Genomic DNA, 24,244 nt, shown 5'->3' with positions numbered 1-24,244 from the left:
TGCACAGAGAACAACATGTCGAGAGAAGGAGAAAAAGAGAGAGGGAAATAAAAGATAGAGAAGTCGAGAGGAGGTGGAGATAGGGAGGGGAGAGAGAGAGAGGGGGGGGAGGGGGGTAGATAGACATCTCTTCATTTTAGACCCCGTTTTCGCGCGGTTACACGAAGTGCACGTAATAAATACGCTGGGTAACAGCCTTAGAAGGCCTCCGAGTGGACTAAACACACTAATGCACGTAACGAATACGAGAGATAACATCCTCGAGAGAACTCGCAACGGATTAAGAATGGATACTGCGTCTCGCATCAAATATATCAAAGCAACATATACCAAGCATAATCAAATACACTCGCGTGTTTGATATAGCTTGCCACAATTTAATTAATAAATGCAGAATCTTTGCAGATTTATTCATTGTTAGATAAAAAAAAGAAAATAATTTAGTGAGAAGTACCTAAAGATTTAGAGATAAAAATAATTTTGTAGATATTAAAATAATTATGTAGACGCTGAAACTAATTGTTAGAATATGTTAAAACATATTTTGTGGTATTATCGTTAAAATGTTCCAATTATTATTTTGATGGTTCGATAAAATTATTTTCAGATCTGTATTTAGATAAATTTTTAGATACTTTAGCAAAACCGTTTTTTCATTTAAAAGAAATGAATACTTATAAGTATATTTTAGATATATTTAAGATATATTTAAGAATAATCCAAACTTGCAGATGTCATATAAAGAAAATTGAATCGTTTGACATTTTTGACAAAGAGATTTGTAATTCAGTGAGTCTAATAAAATTATTTTCAGTATTTTATTGTATCCAGCTAAATTTTTAGATACTTCAACAAAATCGTTTCTTTTGTATCATTAAAGTGTCCAAATATTATCGAACGTTCTGAGAAAAAAAAAACAATATTAACTGATAAATTCGAGAACGAGTTAGAGATCGTCTTACGCGATGAATTTACGGACGTGTCTACATAAAAAATCAATATTTAATATTAATATTCTAGACTAATTCTACTTCTTTCATTTTCGATTGAAGAAGAACACGTTTCAATTTTTATATATTGGATGGTGCAAACTCCAGCGTATGTATCGTTTCGAAGCGAGTAGTCGCTTTCGCTTCGTTGTCTTTTTTTCATATAGGAACAAGAATATCCTGCCGAGCGGCGCGGTGTCACGATCATCAGAACGTGAAACGCGTGACAGCCGCGGTATAATTACAATAGGCAGTGATCCCACCTGGCACACGAAGTCGTTAGCTCGGTAAACACATTTTAGGTTTGGCTCAGGTCGAATCGCGATATGTATCCAGCGCGCTTCCGTGATCCATTTGTATTAACTTCACCGGCACGACGGGTCTTTTCCTCGGTGGCCCTCTTGTATCCCGTTCCTCCTGGCGGAGCAGGGAAAGATATACGAATGGTTCAAAGGGATTCGGGGTTGAGGTGTTTCTGCGATTACGGTCTCGTTAGTCATGGGCCATCGAAGGCTTGTTTATTCCCGCCTAATTTCACGAGGAAATGTGCCGTAATGTGAGACGCAAGACTCAACGAAGAGGTGGAAGAAATGTTGACGTTGGAATAAAAAATAAATTACCTGCAGGTAAAATTAGGACGTCTGTTATCGCGATCGAGAAAAGTGACGCAGGAAAACACTTGGATCGTTTAAGCCGCGATAATTCTTCTCGAGGAGTAATAAGAGGGGGCCATGTGGCGAGCGAAGGTTTCATTTTAATTGCTGCTATTATTACGATCTTAATATCCGAGGCCATACGATGGTGACGTAATTGATTGCCGAAAAAATTAATGTAGAGGAACGAACACGCATTTAATTTTTCGGTGGACGTCGAGAGTCAATTACAGAGCTATTTAATATGTATTGAAGTTAATAGAAGTTGGAGTGGATTAATTTTTAAAAGAAATGAATGAGAACACATAAAATCTCCATTTCATATATACAATGCTAAATAAATTTTATCTTATAAAAATTAAAAATATTTAATTCTTAAGGCTTCTGCTAACTTATTACTATTTCAAAGTGTGATATCAGAAGCGGGAAAATACACGATAAAAATTTTTGTAAAATATTTATATTAATATGGAAATAATTTAATAAAATAACACATTACGATCGGTAGAATCAACTTGTCAAATATACTAAAAATTCCTTTTTAAGTAACCATATCCCTGGAAATTAATCATTCATAACTACGTGCATAACCAAAAACGAAATAAGCTATGTTCACAGCTATGACTGTCAAATTAATATTTAGAAATAAATATGATTTAATTTCTTCTCAAAACAAATAGTTTTTGGAATATTTATTAGTCTATTCTATTGATTGCAAATGTTATTTTATTGAAAAATATTTCTATTTGAATATAATTTAGAAGAATTTTTATTGCATATTTTCTTCTAACAATCTAAATAATAGTGAGTGAACAGGAGTCTTAATAAAAATTGGAGCGAATTAATTGTAAAACGAATAAATTGAGAACGTACAAATTCTATTTCATACACAATACATTAAATAAACTTTGTGTATCACGAGATATTTAATTCTTAGTATTATATCCATTTCCACGATTGTGTGTATTTTTGAATATTATTTTTAAATAAAATTTTTTTAAACCGTGTTTTACGAAGCCGTTGTTTCGAAAATCTACTTAAAGCAAAATGGGGCTGCCATTCCGACACGGTCGCGGTAATTTCGATAGCGATACGCGCTCCGCATCCGAAAGTGACACGCGCCGCAGGAATTGACTCGTTCGTCGCGCGATCCTCGTAAAAACATGAGTCACTAAGCACAGGATTCATGGGATACAAGCGTAATGCGCGATAGGGATCACTAAGGGTGACAGATCTCGAGGGAGAGATCGTCGATCGGTTCGCCATCGATACTTAAATAGTCGGCGCGCTTATCCAGCAGGGTGGTCGGTCCTCCCTCTAATGGCAATTTTCCGGATGATTTATCGCGTCGGTTAAAGTTTACGGAAACACGACGATCGTATACCAACAGAAACACCGGTGAGAATGGGTGGTGTTGCATATACGCACGATTGCGAAATTTATTCTTGGCATAACGCGCGCGCGCGCGTGCGTGCAGCAGGTGAAAGTCGAGCTCCTCGGAGGAAACGTCGTCGACGTCAAGGCCGGCTTCAAGCGATAAGCGAGTTAGCTGCAGCTGCCTCAGGGTGGAGGGCTGAAGGAGGTGTAAACGACCCTGATGATTTTATAAAGTGTCAACTCGGGGTAATTACGATAGTGCGCACAACCGCGTTGTTTTTTGATGGCCGGATTAATACCCACATTACGGCAACGTGCGTGGCCACAAATGCTCACTGCTCATTTCGAAATATATGCAAAACTGTATACAGCCTGGGGATACGAGTGTTTAGCACCTGCCTTTAAGTAAACAACAAAAATCCTGTGTGCGGAAATTCACCCTTAATACATATGATTTTCCGGTTCTTTGCTACACACGTTGTTCGTGTCCGGGTTAATTTTCATCACTTTTATAAATGTGCAAAAATTATTAAGTGATTCTTATACATATATACGTATACATTAACATCTTTAGAAAGTAGATCTTTATAAAGTTGTGTAAAAAAAAAGGTAGAGTACCACTTAGCCAGGTGTGCTCAAGTATTTTAAAGAAAAAGAAATGTGCAAGGCACTTATCTTGTAAACTAAGAATTAACACTAAGGACTAATACAGACAACACTTGCACTAAAAATAAATTATTAAAAAATTTCTAAGTTTAGAAATTCAGGTCACTTCAGGTAATTGCTGACTAGATAATATTATCGTGCGATTGAATTAAAAAATTTTCGGATTTTCTTTTTGTTATCCCTAAAATTCTTCTTCGTTCAGGAGAAGCTACATGCAGTTCCCTAACGTTCTACCTTATAGCAGTTAAACTTCACGACGACGTTGTCAATCACAGTAATTTGGAATTTTATGTATCGAATGTCACGTCGTCGTCGCCGTGAAATCGAGAAGCGAATCTCAGGTATGACGCGCTCGGAATTGAATTACAAACGTGGAGAAATGACGCGCGAGGTCTCGCAGACTCCGTCATCGACTCCGCGAATAAAGAGCTTGTTTCTCGCGCGCAGGCGAGGTGTGCGCATTTCGAATGCACCGCTCGGCTAATTCCTCGCCTGAGGGCCGACAATCGTGTCGTTAAGGTGTGTCGGATCCCCGGGCGACGTAACGACGATACTATTCAACGCGATTGGACAATATGCTTGTTAAAAACCACACGAACCTAACCGAACGCGTACGTGCTGCGGAATAGGGAGGATCGTTTTCGAGAAGCTCGAAAACCGCAAAACCGCTTCCCGAGGCGGCGAGGTCCGCGTCGCGGGGGACCATTCTCCAAGGTATGGGACTACGAATAGACAGTGGCGAGGCACTCGCGTGACGCAACTGGGCCTTTCTTATCTGCGTTTCGCTTAAGGATCCCAATCTCGTTTCGTCCAGCTCCGTCGTGAACGAGTCCTACAGCCTCAGGCCCTCTCACTATACGAAAAGGAGAGAAGGCCTGTCATCGAATAAATAGATCTAGAAAACCGCAACAATTACGCTTGCGGTCTTGTTGTCTTTCGGAGAAGCCGGCGCGCGGAAAGCATGGTTCTGCCAAAGTATCTAAAAATTTAGCTAGATACAGATTTGAAAATTATTTTATTTTAGACATCAAAATAATTATATAGGATGCTCAACTGATTGCTAGAATGAAAACCTTTTTGTAGTATTGCTCATTTATGCTTCAGCGTCCTACGTAATAATTTTTATAGTTCAATATAATTATTTTCAGATTTGTACTAGCTAGCGATTTTTAAATATTTTATATAGAGTGAAATTGTTCTTGTGCAGGAGTGGTGAAATTGTTCGTGCACAGAAAGAATAACTTTACTGAAATGTCTAAAAACTTAGCTAGATACAGATTTGAAAATAATTTTGTTGGACCATTAAAATAATTATGTAGGAAACTCAAGCAGACTGCAGTTTCATCGATGATTTTATATGCAATGCATCTTAATGGCAACATATCTTTTTTTTATAATCGAACGATGTGAGAGATGTCTGACTCGAAAATATATACGCATACATTCGAGAATATATTTTTATATATTCCAATATTATCGGATGCCTTTCTAGCTATATACACTAGAGAATTATGACAAACTATTAAAAAAATGGCAGTTATTTCAGTAGCATCATTAATCATAACGTTCTCCAATAATTAATATTGATCAATTAATTCTCATAGACTTTTGAAATCCAAATATAATCTCACTTCTTAGAATTCTAATGTTCACATGTGACGTTTCCTAGACTCATAGAACTCATTAATTTACCACCGAACATCAATTAATTAATCCATGCTTTAACGGAAGAGCTTATGTAACTGTTTTACATATGTATATGTAATTATGATAAATTAGTATAAGACACGTCGATCAATTTCGGTGTTTGTCTGGCAGCGTATTATCTCGATGCATTATCTATTCGCGTGGTTCAGATTAGTATCGTGCCGGTCAGTCGCCACATAAGAAACGCGAGGACCCCGCAGATCTGACTGGACATGAAAAACTGGTACGCAGATGTTCGTGCGATTATAGTCAATAATATATGAATTCCCACGTAGATCATCAGGATTGTCAGACACAGTAAAAGAGGCGACGTTATCTTCAACGTCAGTCTGTTCAGTTTCATCATAATCGCGCATATTACTTTGTTCAGACAATTCCTCGGTGTCTGATACGGTGTTACCCTCGCAGCTGTTTCCTTCGGGTAGGTTGTCGTTCTCGCTGCAATCGGCGATTCAATTTTTCTCAAAGGCGCCAACTCACTCGTCTTCTCGGTTCTCGGTTTCGACGGTTCTCCGAGCATTTCCAGTCTGTCCGGTGACAGAATTTGTTGTATAATCGGAGGAACATCGGTTTTTTTGGACTGAGAAGTTTTCGGAATTCTGATCACAGCAATTTTGGTGGAGGATGAGGTTGTGGAGATCGACATAGCATCCTTCGAAGTCACAGATGTGACAGAAGCGTCTGTCTTTAAAGATCTCAGCAGCGTTATTTGAGAAAACTCATCCGGCAAGAGTACGTCTTTCCCTGGCGTGACAATTCCCGTCATATCGGGTTTCTGACGATGATGGCGACGACGGTGATGATGGTGATGATGAGCCTTTAGTGGATTGCACGGTCCTGGACACACCATTGGCCGACCTCGACAAGCATGTCGAGGCGGATCCATCATCTTCAATCTTCTCTGATGGTTCGATCAAGCTTGCGTCTAGCGTAACAATAATTAGATCAGAACTAGAGGTAATAGCGCACACGCGTGGTACAGTTATCAAGAATTACGTGCGCATAATAAGGAAAGGACGGTTTGCTAAGTACACTGAACAAAATTTACTAATATATACTTCTTAATACTTTAATTATTTCTTTGAATAATATTAAATAAATAAATATTTATTTAATTAAAAAAAACAATAGTTAAATCAAATTAATTTTTGTATCAAATAAATATATGTTTACATTTAGTAAGTATTTACTTAAAACTTTCAAACAAATATTTATTAAAATTTAATATTTGCTTCAGTGCATCTATAAATTTAATTAGATATAGATTTAAAAATAATTTTGTTGTATCATCAAAATAGTTATGTAAGACGCTCAAACTGGTTGCTAGAATGTCAAAACAGTTTTGCAGCATTGCTCATCATACTTGAGATTCTACATAATTATTTTAATAGTTTCGCAATAGTTTAACAAAACTATTTTCAAATCTGTATCTAACTAAATTTCTAAATATTTTAGCAAAATCTTTCTTCCGTGCAATAGACTCTTAGATAAAATAACGAGGAATCTTACATGCATCGAATATACATCATATTACGTCTTACATAGTTTGCAATTATGTAATAAATTATATAAAGCGAAATGGCGTGATTGCGTTTCGGAATAAACGAATTTTTCTATCCCCCTATCACGTCCGACCCAAGCTCGACATTTTCAGCGATAAACTAACTGGAAGCCAGTTTTTCACTGTGAAAAAATAGCTATTAATATATCTCATCATCTGATCGCGGAAAAATGTCTGGCGTTCTTCCACGAGGCGCGTAAATCACAGGACGCGATCCATTGCGTGCGATCGCAGCGAGGACGTACATTGTGGGCTGGATGAAAGGTTTCGGTTGGGAACAGGAGGATGAAGGTCAGGCTACAATTTTCCCTGCTATGCCAGCGGGAAATTTTCAGCGCGTCTTTGCATCGTCGACGAAGGCACGTGCGCCCTGACGTCTCTTGAAGTGTTGAAAGGTCGATTGCAGACGCGACCGATTCAAGGCTGAGGCTCGGCTTTTGTGACGAAACTCGAGGTGCCGAGACGAATGTTTCCTTTGATCGAACTACCTACAGTTAAATTCGGCATGACTGAGTGAAACATATTAAGAAAAATATAAAGAAACTGATAATAATGACGAATACAAATAGATTTGACATTTTCTTAATTTTGTGATGAATGATCTCTTAGGACTGCGCTTAGAAAAGGGAGCAAGATTATAAAACTTAGAAAAGCGTTTTAACTGTTGAGAAAGTTATACTGCACGCGCGGTGAAACGTTTACGCTGCTGAAGAAAACTTGTTGCAGGCAGTGTTCTATAATTAATAACTTCTACCGTTGCGAGACTACAACGATCGTGAAAGCGGTCACGAAGTGCAAAGGTTTTACCTTGATTTTGCTACGTCATTTTGTGATTACTAGGTTACATACACCAGATATCAAACGATAAAGATCGAAACTCGTTTTTGTTTGTCGTTTTAAAGTTCAGAATTTATCACATTTCACAAATGTATACGTACGTAATTATATCTTTAATTACCTAGGTTTAAATTAAGTTTTTTTTATCTTGTTTCAAAACGATTTAACATCGTTTTGCGCAAGTAATTAATTAAATGTAATTAAAAAAATAAGATTCTAAGTACAGATATCCGCAAAAAAATGGGTCACTGTAACGTTGCACTGACTCGTTTTTTTACGCGGGTAAGTATATTTTGTGAAATACATATAATTTATTTATATAAATAAGTTCCCACATATTTAGCTCGAATAATTTATCGTGATTATTATTCGCTTGTTATTACATTGTTTCTGCATTCTTTCGCAGACGGATGTTTCCGACGTGTCGGGTATCTTTTACCGGGCTCAAGTCCGAGGGCCGTTATGCAGTATTAATGGACATCGTGCCGGTCGACAACAAGAGGTATCGATACGCCTATCATCGGAGTTGTTGGCTCGAGGCTGGTAAAGCGGATCCGCCGGCGCCCGTGCGACTTTACGTTCATCCCGACTCACCCTTCACCGGTGAGCAACTGCGGAAACAGGTCGTCTCTTTCGAGAAAGTCAAGCTGACAAATAACGACATGGATAAGCATGGTCAGGTAAGAGGACCACTTAAATCTATCCGTAATCACTTCGGATGTCATCGAGTTCAGTTTTAACGATAGCTTCTTTTTAGGAGACATCTTTAAAATTCGAAAATTGAATTAAAATTTAAAAAAAAGTGCTGAAATTTTTATATTTATTTCAGCATATTGATGCAGATTTTTTAAATGCTAAAGCGACTATTATTTTTCGGTGCTAACTATATATTTTATTATTACTAACATTATACAGAGTGATAATTGAAGTTTCTGATTATTTTACCATGTAATTATATAGTCACAAATATTAAATATTTTTCTCTATAATTTCTGATTACTTGTATTCATAGTGCAAATAATTATTTACTCATTTTACGGTTACTTGTAATAAGAAATTTATACAATTCAAATATTGATGATTTTTTTAAAGATCTATCACGCACTCAATGCAATCCATAGTCAGTTCAGCGTCAAAACGGTTAAACATTTATGCGTCGCCAACGAAGCGTGTAAGACCGACCACCGATCTCCATATAATCTACGTAGAATAATTTCGCGCGCGAGATTTTCCTCCTCCTGCGGCGGCCCGCGCGCAGAAATTGTCGGCGATAAGGCGCTTCATGCACCCCGGCCATTATGCCGTTCTGTAATTTGCGCCTGCCTTTCAGCGGATGCGTAATTTCTGGGCCGCGGCGTATCTCCCCTTTATTTCGGAGTTTAGCGCACAATGGCCGCCGGACGCGAAATGTCGGAACCGTTGGACATGCTACCGCTATTACGTGGCGCGGGGAACCCTCTTCCCGTCGCGTTCGATTACGCCCCGGAGATATATAATCCACGAATATAACACCGACGATGATTATACTCAGATTTTAAAGAAATGCCTTGACTTAAAAAAATGTAAAAGAGACTTTAATTTAGAAGGACTTAATTTTCAAAGAAAATTTTGAGATTATTATTTTTTAAATGCTCAATTTTAACCTCCCGGAACTGACTAATGCCCTTACAGAAATCTAATATTGGTCAATTTAATATCGAAATACAATAATTAATTATTTATTTTAGGTAGTAAAAGTACTGTTGTTTAATACTTTTAGTACGAATAAGTAATCAATTAGAATAGCATGTTTCGAATATGATACAATTCTGAACGAAATAAGATTTCGATCCAATTTCGAAGTTTAAGTTTGGTAACCTTGATCTCATTGTGCGGAGGATACTAAAGGGTATTAAAAAGCTAGGAAGAAGCCTTGAATCTTGAAAAGTGGATTTAAATCTAGGTATATCGTTCTCAGAATTATACTATGTTCGAAATTGTACCACCTTACCACCTATTGTTTTTCAGTAATAAATTGATCAGTTATAGATTTCTGTAAGGGTGAATCCAATCAATTATAAATCTCTCTGTAAAAAATGTCAAACAATTTAATTTTTTTACATTGCAAATTTTTGGATTATTCTTATTAAAACACACTTAATATTCATTCTTTTTTATATGAGTTGTGTCATTTTGTTTCCTCGAAACTAATTAGTACCTTTTGACTAACATAAATTAGTACCTCTTGATTAACATAAACGGGTCTTACAGACCCAGCATCAGTAACTGTGCCACAGATTTTGGTGTCAGTTTTGGAGTTAAATTTGTCAAGTTTTAAATTATACTACATTAAGTGAAAATGTACTAATGAAATTAATTACATATTATATTTCCAATTCGAATTCAAAATTATATGAATTCGCAAGAAATATTAGGCACGAAGAACCGCCTCGAGTATGGCATTTTTCACTCGCGTGTGTTAAATTAGACTATTGTTAAAATAAAAATCTATTTAAGCGTTCTCGCGGGCGGTGACATCGCGAAGAACCGACGGCTTCGTAAATCCGACGACTAAACAAGCGACCTACGGATTTGTTTAACACAACAACGTTGACGATCCTCGCAGTGCCGTTTTTCACGCCCTCATATCAATTCCCTCAGTCTCTTTTCTCGCGCTCGCGTGATCATTGACGAGTCCTCGAGTGGCCGCGCGCGCCGAAAATGGCCTCGTAAAACGAATGAGTCGGGACAACACCCCATCAGGGTGGAAGCGTGGGCCCATGGGTTATCGGCGCAGGTCGTTAATCGTGGGCGTCGATGTTGCCCACGAATAATATTCCATCCTCGCCGTTGTCGCCGTCGTCGCTGGCCGATCGATGACGAGCCAATTTCTCGCCATTGCATCCGTGGAAAAGTATTCCATCCAGAACGAAGGTGTGACCGGAAAAAAGTTTATTTATTATAAAATTATGCATATGATAATCGGAAAGTGACTCGAGAGGAGAATTTGATGAATTTTGTAGCAATACGTAAACCACGAAGAAAAAGACGGGCGAGCGTTTACACGGTGAGGATTCATAAAAATTTCGAAGCGAAATCGCGGTTGATCGACTATAATTTCGAGCATTTACGTGCAAAGTCGTTGAGCCGATAAAGCTGATATTGAGAAGAAAATTTCAGGCCGCGCGAGTCTGTACGATAATAAAACGCCGTCTCCTTTCCTGATAAAGTGGCGTCGCAGGCGCGAAGTTGCCGTGCGATAATGAAAAGTTAGAAGTTCATGGGAAAGAGGCGGAATAATAGCGCTTGGCAACAGGAGTCGGGAATTACAACAGGAAATGTTGTTAATTGAGTCTTAGAAAACAAGTAGTTTTAATCATATCAATTGAAAATATTATGCATACAATGCAAGTTTTATTACACCTTAAAAGTATTTATATAAAAAAATTGAACCAGTACAATACTTGTGGAATAAACTAAAATACAATTGATAAATGTACTAATTTCCTTCATACTTAAAAATAATTATGTAAATAGAATTGAGTCAATATATAACTTACGTAATAACTTAAAATGCAATCAACAAATAGACTGCTTTCGTTGATACCTTAAAAGTAGTTAAAAGTATTTATATAAAAAGAATTAAATAATTATGATATGATAATCTAAAAGGCAATTATATAGGTAACAAATAAACTTTTATCAATTGTAATAATATTGTGATACCAAAATTTCAATGCTCCTTTTATTTGAAGAATCACGTTTATCTTTTTCTGTTTTGGTCGAAAATCTTTTTATGGGAATTAATTTATTTTTATTTACAAATTTTTATTCAATATATATCTAAGGAAATTAAATAAATTATAATTTTAATAAATTAAAAAAATCAAATTAAATCACAACAAAAAATATTACATAAAAATAAATGTTATCTTTTCTTCATAATTAAAATTACATAATTCTTCACTATTCTCGAGATGTAAACATTTTAAAAAAAGATAACAATGAAGTAACATCTATAAATTCTTTTACGATTGAAAAAAACAAACTTGAAAAACTTGACAAACTTGATTGTCTGAATTTTAATTAACTTTAATCATTTATAACTCAAAAACTGTAACCTCGACATTTTCTGAAGATTTTCGGTCAAAACGAGATTCTCGTGACAAAACATTTGGTTCCCATATTGTGCAGCACATGATAAATAAATTTTTTTATTGAAAGTAATGCGCATAATCATAATTTGATTATAATTGAGCGATACTCTTTTGTCTCCTACGAGATAGGAGGGACAAAATGTAATTTAAACGGATGAGTGAAATTGAACTTTTCATTAAATTAAGCAACAGCGCAGTTTCTCTTTATATCCATTCTTATCAACCTCCACCATACAAAGTAGCGATTGTTGATCGCTTCAGTTGCGCGCATGAAATACGAAACATCTGCATCAAAGGACCTTTCCTTTTATTACGTTTCTACATTTTCCATGTAGAAGTCATCAATACTCACTCAATTATATTAAGGATACGATCGAATGTGTGAAATAAACATTTTGACGAATTTCAAAGCTGGCGGTGTTGTGTGGTTTAATTCGCGAATGAATGATATGTACATTGATATTTCGTCTCGATGCGTTTTCCTTCTTATTAACGTGGGAACTCGAAACCGCGTAGAATAAATGCGCGAATTTACGACGCGATTTCTGCCTTTACCGCGAGATTGGCGATAAACCGCGCGAAACTTAATATTCCGCTATCTCTTCTGGCGTCCTGTTGTAAACGTTCGATAAAAGTTAATCCTCAGCCTGAAATATCTCTTTTATTCCTTAATTGGAAACACGTGTTTTCACGCATCCCGCATAGCTCAGATACCAACGAGAAACGAGAGATTGTTAAATCTAAGACATATCGAGTTCCCTTAAAAACAATGATGTTTGTAATGCTCGATAAAAATAATCTTAACACAAGATAATAAGATATTTCTGAGATTATAATTTTATACGCCTATATTCTCGTCTTGAGATCTCAAAGACATCTATCAAGTTGATTTATTCTACACACTGAAAAAAGAATAGCAACTATCAAATGTTTAACGAAATAATTTTAATCAAATGTTTGGTTAATATAACCAAAACAAATTTTACTCTTCTCTAAATATTTAGTAAGTATTACCAATCATAATAATATAATCAAATATTCAGTAATAATCACTGAACATTTAGAAAAGTAAAATTATTTTTGGTTATATTAATGTATTTGAAATTATTTCATTCAATATTTGATAGCTATAACCAAACTCTTTTTTTAATGCAAGAAAAATACTGTTTTACTAAAAATTTAATTAGATACAGATCTGAAAATAATTATGTAGGATATTCAAACTGATTGCTAGAATATCAAAATTTTTTACAGTGTTGTGTATAATTATTTTGATGATTAACAAAATTATAACATTATCACCAGAGAATTCTTCTTGTTTTTAATCGTCGCACATAACTCAAAATTTATTATTAATTCCTCAACAAAAGGTCATTTTCTTAAAAAGAAAATTATTTTCTCTCTTCTTTACGCTACCTATACTGAGAGAAAAATTTTTTGTATTTGTAACTATAATTATATATTACTATAATATGATTATTACTGCTATAATAATAATAACAGTAACTATGTATAAAAAATATAACTATAAAATTATAGTCACTTGAATCATTTTTACGGGGTAATTTCAACTATATTTTATAGTTATAATAATTATAATTATATAGTCATTTTAGGTTGCCAACTATATACATTTGTTGCTAGAACTATATACATAATTACTGTTATTATTATTACAGTAGTAATAATCATAATTATAGTAATATGTAATTATAGTTACAAATACCAAACATTTTTCTCTCACAAGTCAGTGTATTTATCGCAAACCTGTCATTAAATTGTTGGGGGGAGGGGGGGGTTAATCCTTGAACAAGCTGCGACAGTCTTCCTACCCCTGGGGTCCGGAAAAGTCACAGGTCTCTCGTGACCGTAAAAACTGGGACTCTATGGGGAGAACGGGATCGTTCGCCTCAGGAGGGTGCAGCGGGCCACCGGGTGACAAGAAGGGAGAAAAGGGGGGGGGGCCTCGTGCTAGCTTGGGAGCATGCCCATAATGTTGTGGGTATTATAGGCGGTCCGTGGCTGGTATCGTAGGTGGTGTATAGTAGGTAGTACGAAGACGGCGTTACCTATAAGCTAATAAATTGAACGGATGTTTGCCCCGAGCTTTTGTCATGATGATCACGGGTAGCCCACGCCTGGCCCCGTCGAGCACCTTTTGAATCTCTCGAGACGGTTCTCGGCTTTGCCTCAGCATGTCTCTCCCTCACGACGACTGAGGAGGATGCGTGTAAACGCGCGCATGAATGCTTTTCGGAGCTTTATCCGCGAGTGAAGGATAAATCGTAGAAATGATAATCACGATGGGCGATTTCCTGTCTCTCTTCGCTGCAAATATTCTTTTTTTTCCTCTTCTTCTCTTTTACGCGATTTACTCGGATGACTCGGTAACCGTGCGATCGCGGTACTTCAATGTCATTGCGAAGGAAGCGAACGCGCCTTCTAAATGTATTTAACTTTTCAGTAGGTGGTCTAAAGATATCTTTAGTCGTAAGTTGGTAGATGAGATACTCACAAAACACTTAAACAAATTTATTTTATGGCTATATTTTTTACTAATAAATTATGTTATAGTTAAATTTACAATAGTTATATCTTTATGAAGGAGAGACATGTAAAAATAATAAACTTCAAGACTTCTGAGTTTTTCAAAATAAGATTTAAAAAAAAAATACCTGGGCTACCCCATCTATCCACTTAAAGATTAATGCCATGTATAGGCCTTTGTTAACTTCAAAATCTAGAAGATTGTCTTGTGCTTTTGACGCATTGAGAAAAATGTTTCAATGAATTTTCAATTTAACTTTTGACACACTTCATTCACATAGCGTTTTCAGAATTATACTTTTGTCATGAAATAGTTAATTATCTCTTACACCAAACGTTTATTCTTTCACTCCTTTCCAGAAAAGGTAGAAAATTTAAAAGAATCGAAATTTTCCTCCTTTTATAATGCGATTTCTCGCTTTTGTTCCATTTATAATCCTTTCATTGAAGACACGCGTAGTCTTCATGTAATTGAATAAAGTTAGTGGTATTCTATATAAATCAACATGACATTAGACACGAGAGAAGAAGATTATTAACAGTTCTCGCCTGGACATTGCTGTCCCGACTTAATGCTTTACACATGCGTTATCTTTAATGGTGGTATCGCTGCCCAGTATCGTAATGTTCGTCGCGATGCTCGCTCATTGATATCGCTCGTAAAAGTAGTCATAATACGCGTCAGTATATGAATTCTACAATCTCCCCGTGTCGAGTGGGCGAATACGCAAATATAAACTGTCAATAAGCATAAAATAACAAGTAGATCCGAGAGCGGACCCTCTCGGTTAAGAAACCGAGTATAATTCCTAACGACCGACGTGCTTTTCGAAATGTTTGAGGTTCAATCGTTCTTGTAACAATCCTTTCAAAGACGTTTTGATTCCCCGTCACGGTCGATTTGCGTTAACTGCGATCGGAAACAATTCGTAAGTGCAGTCGGCTTCGAAAGGAAAGGGGAAAAAAAAAAGAAACAGAAACGAAAAGGATTGCTCTCAAGGGGAAGGGAGGGAGATCAAAAGGGAGATCGAGTCGAGCTTCGTGACGGGGAACCCGGTTATTCCTTTCCGGTTGTATCCGGCAATTGCCAAACACCCTGTACGCGCACAGAGAAACACTGGCGAGGAACGGAGAACAGACACACCGGTTGAAAGCGGTCGGTCGAGCCGGGCGAACCACGCAACGCGCCAGTCAACTCAACTCGACGACTCGAGTGGTAGGGAACATTCCTTCGCTACGGCCACTATTTCATCGTTTCGTATGACGCGATATTATAAGACCCCCGCCTGCGCGACTCGGCTACTACACGGTGGTCCAAAAGCGGTCATCCACCTGCGCGCGCGAGTTTTCTCCCGTCAAACTCTTCTCTCTAATACTCGTTTCTATCAATGTAAAATTTATGCGATTGGCCACTGTTTCAGATTTATGCCCCTTTTTACCAATGTAGATTAACTTTAACCTCAGAGAGAGAGAGAAAGTTCAATTTATTCAACATTTTTTCTAATTCTTAGAACTAGAAAAAGATGAAGAGTTAATTGTACTGTTTCAGATTTATGCCCCTTTTTACCAATGTAGATTAACTTTAACCTCAGAGAGAGAGAGAGAGTTCAATTTATTCAACATTTTTTCTAATTCTTAGAACTAGAAAAAGATGAAGAGTTAATTTAACCTAACCAGGATTAAAGTTAAACTACATTGGTAAAAACAGGCATAAAGCTGAATCAGTGGATAATCACTGACAGTGATCAGTCCTAATTATGCCACTGGTAATCAGTGAATTCATAGTAAAATTCAACTAAAAAAATCAATGAAATGTGGAACCCTTAATCTAGTTAACCTTGCTTTAGTGTATAAATTCAACGTATATAGTATTGGAACTGGAATGCAAATATCTGTATTTTAATTATAGGTATAATGCTAAAACTCCCTTTCTTTTTCACTCAGTGAATTGAATTTCATCCAGTGCCCAAGTAGACCTCTGGGTAATCAGTGATTATCCACTGATTCAGATTTAGAGAATTCGAATCTTTGTCTTCCCATTTTCTTTCAAGACGAAATTCGCGATTGACACGTGTACAATTTATTTTTATTTCTACAACTTTTTTCTATTTTTTTTACTCTACCAGTAAAGTTACCGCTATTTGCTTCCGTTACTGCTGTTATTTTTTGTTGGCTGCTCTTTCATCTAGAATTTATTCGCGCAGCTGTAAGTCAGTTCGATGCGTGTTTTTGTACCGTAGAAACGTGAGGATTAATCCTCCACTTCCGGTCATATTCGTAGCGCCTCCATTACAAGCATGGCGTGCGCCATGCTACACTCATGTTTTATGACAGCACAGATAAGTAAAGACCAAAGACCAGCTCTCTCTCTCCTCATATTCTTGATATAAAAATAAAACTTCTAATATAAATGCAAACTCTGTTTTTTTTTATGCGAATCTTGATTAAGACATACCATGATTCGATCTTTTTATCAATAAGAATAAGAGCGTTTTAAAAATTCGCACACTAAAAGTACGTGCGTCTACATTGAAAGAAAAGATTGGCTGAATATCGCACAGCATTTTTAATTGGTTGCAACAACCAATTTTTGATCGTGTTAGTCTATCGAAATTTTATACTGATATTACGAATAGGCTAATGCAACCAAAAATTGGCTGCTGCAACCAATTAAAAATGCTATGCCATATTTTACCATCTAATTTGCTACAGCAGCCAATTTTTTCTTTCAGTGTAATTGTGAGAATAAAAGAAACAAAGAACAATACCATGATACGACAGCTAGTATTAACGATTTCTGTTCACATCATATGCGGAAGATATCGGGTAGTTTTATCTCTCGATAAACGGTGCCATATCATCGTACAGTTTTGAAGAAACCGGTACTTCTCCGAGCGCGGAAAAGAAGTTACTGCGGGAGAGATGTAAAGTTAATCTCCTTGAAATATCGTGAACGAGAAGGATTTGCCGTAATTACCGGTTGCTCGGTAAACACGCGGATAAAGTGCGCGCGGTGCAACGCTGATCGACAGGTGGGAAAACGTAGCGGATTGTCCTACCAGCCGTTTCTCGAAACTTGCGTTGTTACCTGCCCCCATCTCTTCCTTCACTCCTTCTCTCGTTCCTTTTTTTTTCGATCCCTTTCGCGGTCTTGCCACGGAGGAGAAAGTCATTTTCGAGCGACGGAATTTTTACGAGCCGACCGCGGAGAGCCAGGCATGGTGTGTATTCAAATCCGCAGTACATAAATAACAGCTAATAAATAAGTACCAAGGCAACGATGTGCCCATCATATTGTACACAATTTAAATAGTTCTGTTGAATATTGCGAGAAGCTTATTATGATCAAGTTGATTTTACAATGACAAATCGGCCACTTGCGAGTATATGAGGTTCAAGATACTCAAGAATGTCTACTTATGAATTTACAAGTCTAAAAATCTGCAGTAATTTGCAGGCTATTTGGATATCAGCAATGTATATTTAATGTATGTCTAATCTTACAAATACATTGGTATGTAAATTTATGAAATTGAATAATCGATAATATTCAATGCATCTAATAATTTATTTATGAAGTAATAAATATTATGTAATTATTTATGTACAAGCGTAGAAATTAATTTATTCTTATGTGTATATATTCTGGCATAAGATAAAATTGTCGACATTCTTGAATGGAAAAAATTATATCACAGCTCGTTAGGCATCTAATAATCTATTTATGAAGTAATGAATACGTCTGTAGTGTTTATGTTTAAATTGTTGATTATTATTTTTTGAACATTGTTTAGAAAGTAAATTAATTAGCAATTTATTAACAAAGAATAAAATATAGGCTGTATATTTCTTAAAATTATTTTATCTAAAAAGATGTATAATAATTAAAATATCTTATCATAATAATAAACAAAAATAAACAATTATATTGTTTAAACTCACAAGTATTGGTATACAATCGAAAAATTTAGTTTCTAAAATCATGAATAAGGTTATTTTTGCAAAACTTTTTTATTTATATCAGGAATGTATTCCAATGTACTTGTTAATAATTTACTAATTAATGTTTATTTTCTACAAATAAAATTTTTTTAATCAAACTTTTACGAATACTTCTTACGTTCACTGTATATTCTGGTGTAACATAAAATTGTCAATATCCTTGAACAAAAAAATTATCGCGCAGCTCGTTAGTAAAAGCAATATCATATATTAATTCCTTTAATCGATACAAATATAATTTAACTGAAAAACATATAGGCGCGTTTAATTACTCGGCGATAATTGCTCGATGATAAATCTAAAAAACGATGAAAAAAGGAAACAGCGTAGAATAAGTGCAGCGATCGGCTTCTTAATTATGCTCACGATTGACTCGCGGGAAAAAACGCGATCGATCTCGCAGAGTATCTTACAATTAGAGCTCGGGAAAAGTCTTCTCACGATCTCGCGAGGAGTAAGTCCTTTAGCTTAAGGCGAGATATTAGGTTTCTTACCTCGGCTTCCCGCGGGAATGTCCGTGCGAGCGGCGGGGTTGATAAATTAAGCGAAAAGTTATGTAGAAAACGAAGAAAAGGAAAGCAACGTGCGAGTAATGTTTCGCGTGTGCGTATATCGCTACTCATGCTTGACGTCGGGGTACGCACACGACGCGCGTGGAGGAGCCAAACGGAGCGAAGCGGATTGTTGTCCCGACAGGTTGCGGCGAGTTGTCCCACACGTGGCGACGCGCAGGAAACGAATAGGGACGCTCCAGGACACCGCAATGTGATCGTCTCTCTCACCATGAAGCTGCTACCTTCGGAAAACGACTTCTCGGTGCCTGCCTCGATGAGAGCCAGTTTCTCGCGGAATTAAATTCGGATCTTTATCGGTTGGAAACGTTATTCTAGCGGAAACATTATTTCAACGCTTCGCGGTGCGAACGATGTGTGTGATAATATCTGACGTTTCGCTCAATTATCAGCGAGAACACAGATTTTTGCAAAATGCATGATAAGAGGGTAGTTCGAAAAATTTCTGGCCTGATAAAGAAAACATATGATTTTTGACAAAATTTTTTTTATTTTTCAACATAGCCTCCTTTAAATCCGATACACTTATCCGATGATATTCTAACCTTTTTATTTATCGTATATTGTATTATTTATCTTATTTACCGTATTCCGTATAATACAATTTCTCTAAATCTAAAGTAAGTTTTATTAATTACTTCAGTAATACTGTTTAAAACATGTTTGAAAGAAACACAATATTTTATTCTTTTAAAAACAAACATTAGTCTTTGCCAATCTTAGCGGAACTAATTCGAAGCCCAATTCATGCAATTTTGCGATTACAATTAAAGAAATATGAGCATTGTTATGACGGAACAAAAGGTTGCTTGTTTTATATAACAGAAAAAAAAATAATAAACGCATCTGTCTGATATTTGTGATGCCATTTCTGTGTCAGGCCAAGAACTTTTTGAACTACCTTCATATATAAAGCATAAGAGGATCAACCAATCAGAATCTTTCCTTTCTTTGAGTGAAGAATTTCTCTGATTGGTCAAGTCTCTTATACTTTATGCAGTACTCAAAGATATATCTGTATTCTGATCTTATAAGTTTTAATTCTTTATAAGATATAAGAAAAGAAGAAGCAACACGACATTTTATGTATATAACGCAATATGTTGCTCCTTTTTTTCTTATCTTCAGTTATCCAATCCGGAAATCAATGAGGGCCTAAATTCTTCCATTAATCCGATGCGAGATGATAAGTTTACTTCAAGTAAACTTAATTAATGAAATCCTTTCCAAAATCCGCTAATTTCTGAGAATATTTTTTTGCGCGATATTCTCAGCTGGTTTAAATAAAAAAAGGAATCGTCGCGTTTTTATGGAGCGCGATAAGATGGAAAAAAAATTGTCGATGAAAGAATTTTGAAGCGCACAACAGACCGATGCGATTTGCGAAACGGCGCAAATTTAACGCACGTTATAATCAATGAAGTGGCATCGGACACCTCTCCGCGAGCGAGGCCTCGCTCAATTACGCCCTTGGGCCGTTTAATTAATACGCCTATAATTCGCGGCCTTTGCGTAATTATATACGCTTACATTGTGGGTATCCTGCGTGTGGATCCGGATAATCCACAGCCTGCTCCGCGCGTCCATGGAAGAAGGATAGGGAAAGGCAGAGGAAACGGGACGGAATGGAAGAGCGAGATTCTGAGAGTGAGAAAGAAGGAAAAAGAAAACGAAGGATTTCCATCGTCACGACACAACCAAACTCGCTTTTTGCGAGCATCCCAAGCGGCAAGCACTCGCGTGCGAGTGTGTATGAATATTCTGGACGTCGCGACGCGACGTTTGTTTTTCGCCTGGCCGCGAGATCGCCGGCGATATTTTTGAAACTGGTTTAATACTTGCGACAGGTAGCCGAAGAGCTCGCGGGTTTCTCCCGAGATATGCCCGGTAGTGTGCGACTTGCACCACACGGCGAATCGCGTGTGTGATATTAATGCGAAGTTACCGAAGTGAGCACGCTTGGTAGATACCACCGGTTGTACCCTAAACGCGATTTTCTCGCTTTAAACGACCGTCATTTATTCTGTTCGTGACATACTCGGAGAGGATCCTGCACTAATTATGTGGGAAATTAAGTCCTGATGAAATGAGTTAGTTTCATCATAGATGTAATAGGTAGATATAGACAGCGCATTCTCTAATCTTAGCATTTGTGCTTCGTTAGAAAGAACTGACCGTATCAGCATCTCTCTTTAATTCGATATTTTAGATAATGAGAGAGAGAGAGAAAGAGATATATATACACAGGAAGAATGATTTTGTTAAAGTATCTAACAATTTAGATACTTATAAATACGGTTATAGTATCTCAACAGTAAAATTTACTCGTGGAGCATCTTTGATACATAGTTAAAAAATCCATAGCCATCTATTATTAAGCTTTGTTTCTATGACATCTTTTGTTTCTATGAGATCCAATTTTCTATATTAGGTATAATTAGTGTGGGATCCTTTTTGTCCCTACTGCGATTCTTGGCGTTTTGCGTATTTTGCGAGAATTCGGATTATAATCAGCTTCATAATCGCTAAAGCATCGTTTTCATTTGACCGTGCACAATAATCCTGTATTTTGAGAATTTTCGGGACTTTTGAGTAAAGATAAAAAATATTTTATACGTTTTATACAAAATCTTTTAAGTATTTGAATCCTAAAAATAAAGTCGTGATCTTTGGATTTTTTCGCATCTGTCTGAATCTTTAAATCACCAAATCCTTAGTTTGTTAGACTTTTGGATCTTTTATCCTTGATTTTTTTTATCAGATCCTGGTATTTATAGTCTTTTAAATCATCGAACCCCGCTGTGTGACTGATCTCTGCCTTTCATCTCCGCGGAGATATTTAAATTTTAATTTTTCGTACAAAAATCGCTGCCGGGATATTCCACTTTATCTATACCTATTATATACAGTACACATATTTAGAAACACGTTTGTATTAATTGAGACTCGGATTAACGATCGACCTGGCATTCCGTTGTGATTGCTATCTATCCGTGGGGAGAAAAATGCCAATAAATCGCCCGTGTAATGCCGCTATCAACATGTATTACGTGGATGACGCGATCTTTGATAAATCGCCACATGCAAATCACGTCGGAGAGCGGATCGGTTTCTCGGTAGCCTTTCGTGGCTAATTATTACAAATGGACTCTAATCGATTGAACTGGAAGAAAAAGTATCCACGTCGTTTACGGCACGCAAAGCGAGATATATTTTTTTCCTGAAAATGTTTTTACGCGAGAAACTCGATGATGCGGAAAAACAGGAAATCTCGAAGACCAACCTACCTGAACTTTATATTAAAATTTAAATTATTTACTGTCAATAAATCGTACTATACTAGATATCACGTAAATTTTTAGCAATAAAATCTGTAATCTTTTACCTTTTAAATCTTTAAATTGATAATTCAGAAATTTTGTAAAATCCGCGTAATCTTGTTTCGTCTTATGTACTTATTTAATTTTTACTTCTTTATAAATTTTGTAAAATATTAATTTTATTGTATCTTCGATGCTTGAACATTTTATAGAAATAATATTTTCTTCCGAGACGTGAAATATTTTATATAAAAATTATCGCTGCAGATCAGATGTTTTTCGTCTCTTTGTGGAAAAGTTGATTTTATTCGATAGATATTTTCACATAGCTGTCAGCTGCACATCGTAAATTTTCCCTCGTGTTCGACACTGGTACAATGTATATTCGTGCATGGTTATTTGTGTATTTGTCTTGAACATTGATGATTGTAAGAACACGTCCCATCGATGAGAGGTACGTTCTTACGATTGTAATCTACAATGTGTCGTAAACTCCTACGGACACACAATTTGCTGGAATAAAACGCAAGCCCGCATCGAATCGTCGTCTTCCCGCATCCCGCGTAACGAAAAAAAAATAAATAAACTTTAAAAACATGTAATTTATACTCATGAAGACACTTCATAAGGGTTAATTATGAATCGATTATAACTGAATTATAAAATCAGATAGGAAAAACGAGACTACATTCGTTTTCATGACAGTTCGCGATAACGGGAGATCGAGATTCCGGATGTAGAGCCGACGTTTCCCTTTCATCGCTCGTTGACAATTTTGTCGAATGAAGCATTGTTCGTACACATGTTTCCCGGGAAAATCGAGATAATCGAGTTTCCAAATTGGTCGCGCTCGACGGAATAAGTTATCCGATCGGACGTACGCACGACAGGTTTATCGAACGGCCGTGTCGCAGATATGCATACTCGTGTGCACTCGATCGTATATATTTATATGTATGATATATATATATGAAATATACTGGGTGATTGCAAAGACTGTAATAACACTTAAAGGTAAATTTCTGAGATCATTTCGAATTATAAGTATATAAAATTATCGAATTGTACTCTCTAAATCTGAATCAGTGGATAATCGCTGATATCAGTGCCAAATATGCCACTGGTAATCAGTGAATGAAATGTGAGATCCCTAACCTAGCTAACCTTTATTATGTGATCTAACTAACCATGTTTTAGTGCATAAATTCAATGAATATGGTATTAAAAGATTGAAATTAATTGCAAATATCAATATTTTAGGTGTATAATGCTCAAACTTTCTGTCTTTTTTAGTTGAACTTCACTCATTATCCAGTATGGCACCGGGTAATCAGTGACTATCCAGATTCAAATTTAGAGAGTACCTAAAGTTCGCGCATTCGGGTGTGATTATAGTGTGATATAACGCAAAATGCTAACCACACACACACACGCACTTCAGATAATATCATGATTCGCTAACTTCAAATGCTTACAATTCAAAAACTATATATAGCCCCGACTTTTGGGGTATTAGGATTTTCGTCTTAAAATAATCTCAGGACTTTACCCTTAATACCCGTTGATACGGTCTTTATACGGAATAGCCTGTATACATACACATATTTTTTTATATACATAATACGTGATCATCGCATCCGTTTGCTCGCACATATGTATGTATGCGTAGCCAAGGATAACCGAGGATCGAAGCCGGTCGCGCAAACGGGACTTAAAAGTCAGGGCCGGCGAGAAGGGCCCGAAATGCCCAAAGACTCTGCCGGGCCACCTGCAGCCGTTAAGTCTCAACAGTTGCGGCACCGCAGCCGCCTCCATATTTCATATTAGCGATAATATATAAGTCCGGCTACCGACGCACTCTCCCTTTTTCCCTCGCG

General features: G+C 36.5%; 2 protein-coding genes across 3 annotated transcripts in view; one reads left to right on the top strand and one right to left on the bottom strand.

Annotated features, from left to right (window-relative positions):
* The window catches only part of LOC108757900 (T-box transcription factor TBX20), a 70,366-nt gene that overhangs the window by 20,747 nt on the left and 25,375 nt on the right, over positions 1 to 24,244 (top strand). Inside the window, 1 exon segment of the mRNA XM_018502591.1 lies at positions 8,197 to 8,470. Within this exon segment, the coding sequence (XP_018358093.1) occupies positions 8,197 to 8,470 (274 nt within the window).
* Positions 5,209 to 7,831, bottom strand: LOC108757901 (uncharacterized). Of its 2 annotated transcripts, none has more exons than XM_018502592.1 (3): positions 7,761 to 7,831; positions 7,199 to 7,441; positions 5,209 to 6,317 (listed from the first exon to the last, which is right to left on the bottom strand). In XM_018502592.1, the coding sequence occupies exon 3, from the start codon at positions 6,279 to 6,281 to the stop codon at positions 5,538 to 5,540; it is 744 nt and encodes a 247-aa protein (XP_018358094.1). In that variant the 5' UTR covers positions 6,282 to 6,317; positions 7,199 to 7,441; positions 7,761 to 7,831; the 3' UTR covers positions 5,209 to 5,537. The 2 variants fall into 2 exon arrangements, with proteins under 2 accessions (XP_018358094.1, XP_018358095.1); XM_018502593.1 differs by having other exon boundaries at positions 7,616 to 7,807.

This window comes from Trachymyrmex cornetzi, unplaced genomic scaffold (genome assembly GCF_001594075.2).
Source record: "Trachymyrmex cornetzi isolate Tcor2-1 unplaced genomic scaffold, Tcor1.1 scaffold147, whole genome shotgun sequence".
Lineage (NCBI taxonomy): Eukaryota > Metazoa > Arthropoda > Insecta > Hymenoptera > Formicidae > Trachymyrmex > Trachymyrmex cornetzi.
This window is presented reverse-complemented; position numbering and strand designations above follow the sequence as displayed.

Excerpts from the sequence above, each read along its gene's own strand:
- LOC108757901 (XM_018502592.1), bottom strand. The coding sequence starts at position 6,281 with ATGATGGATCCGCCTCGACATGCTTGTCGAGGTCGGCCAATGGTGTGT.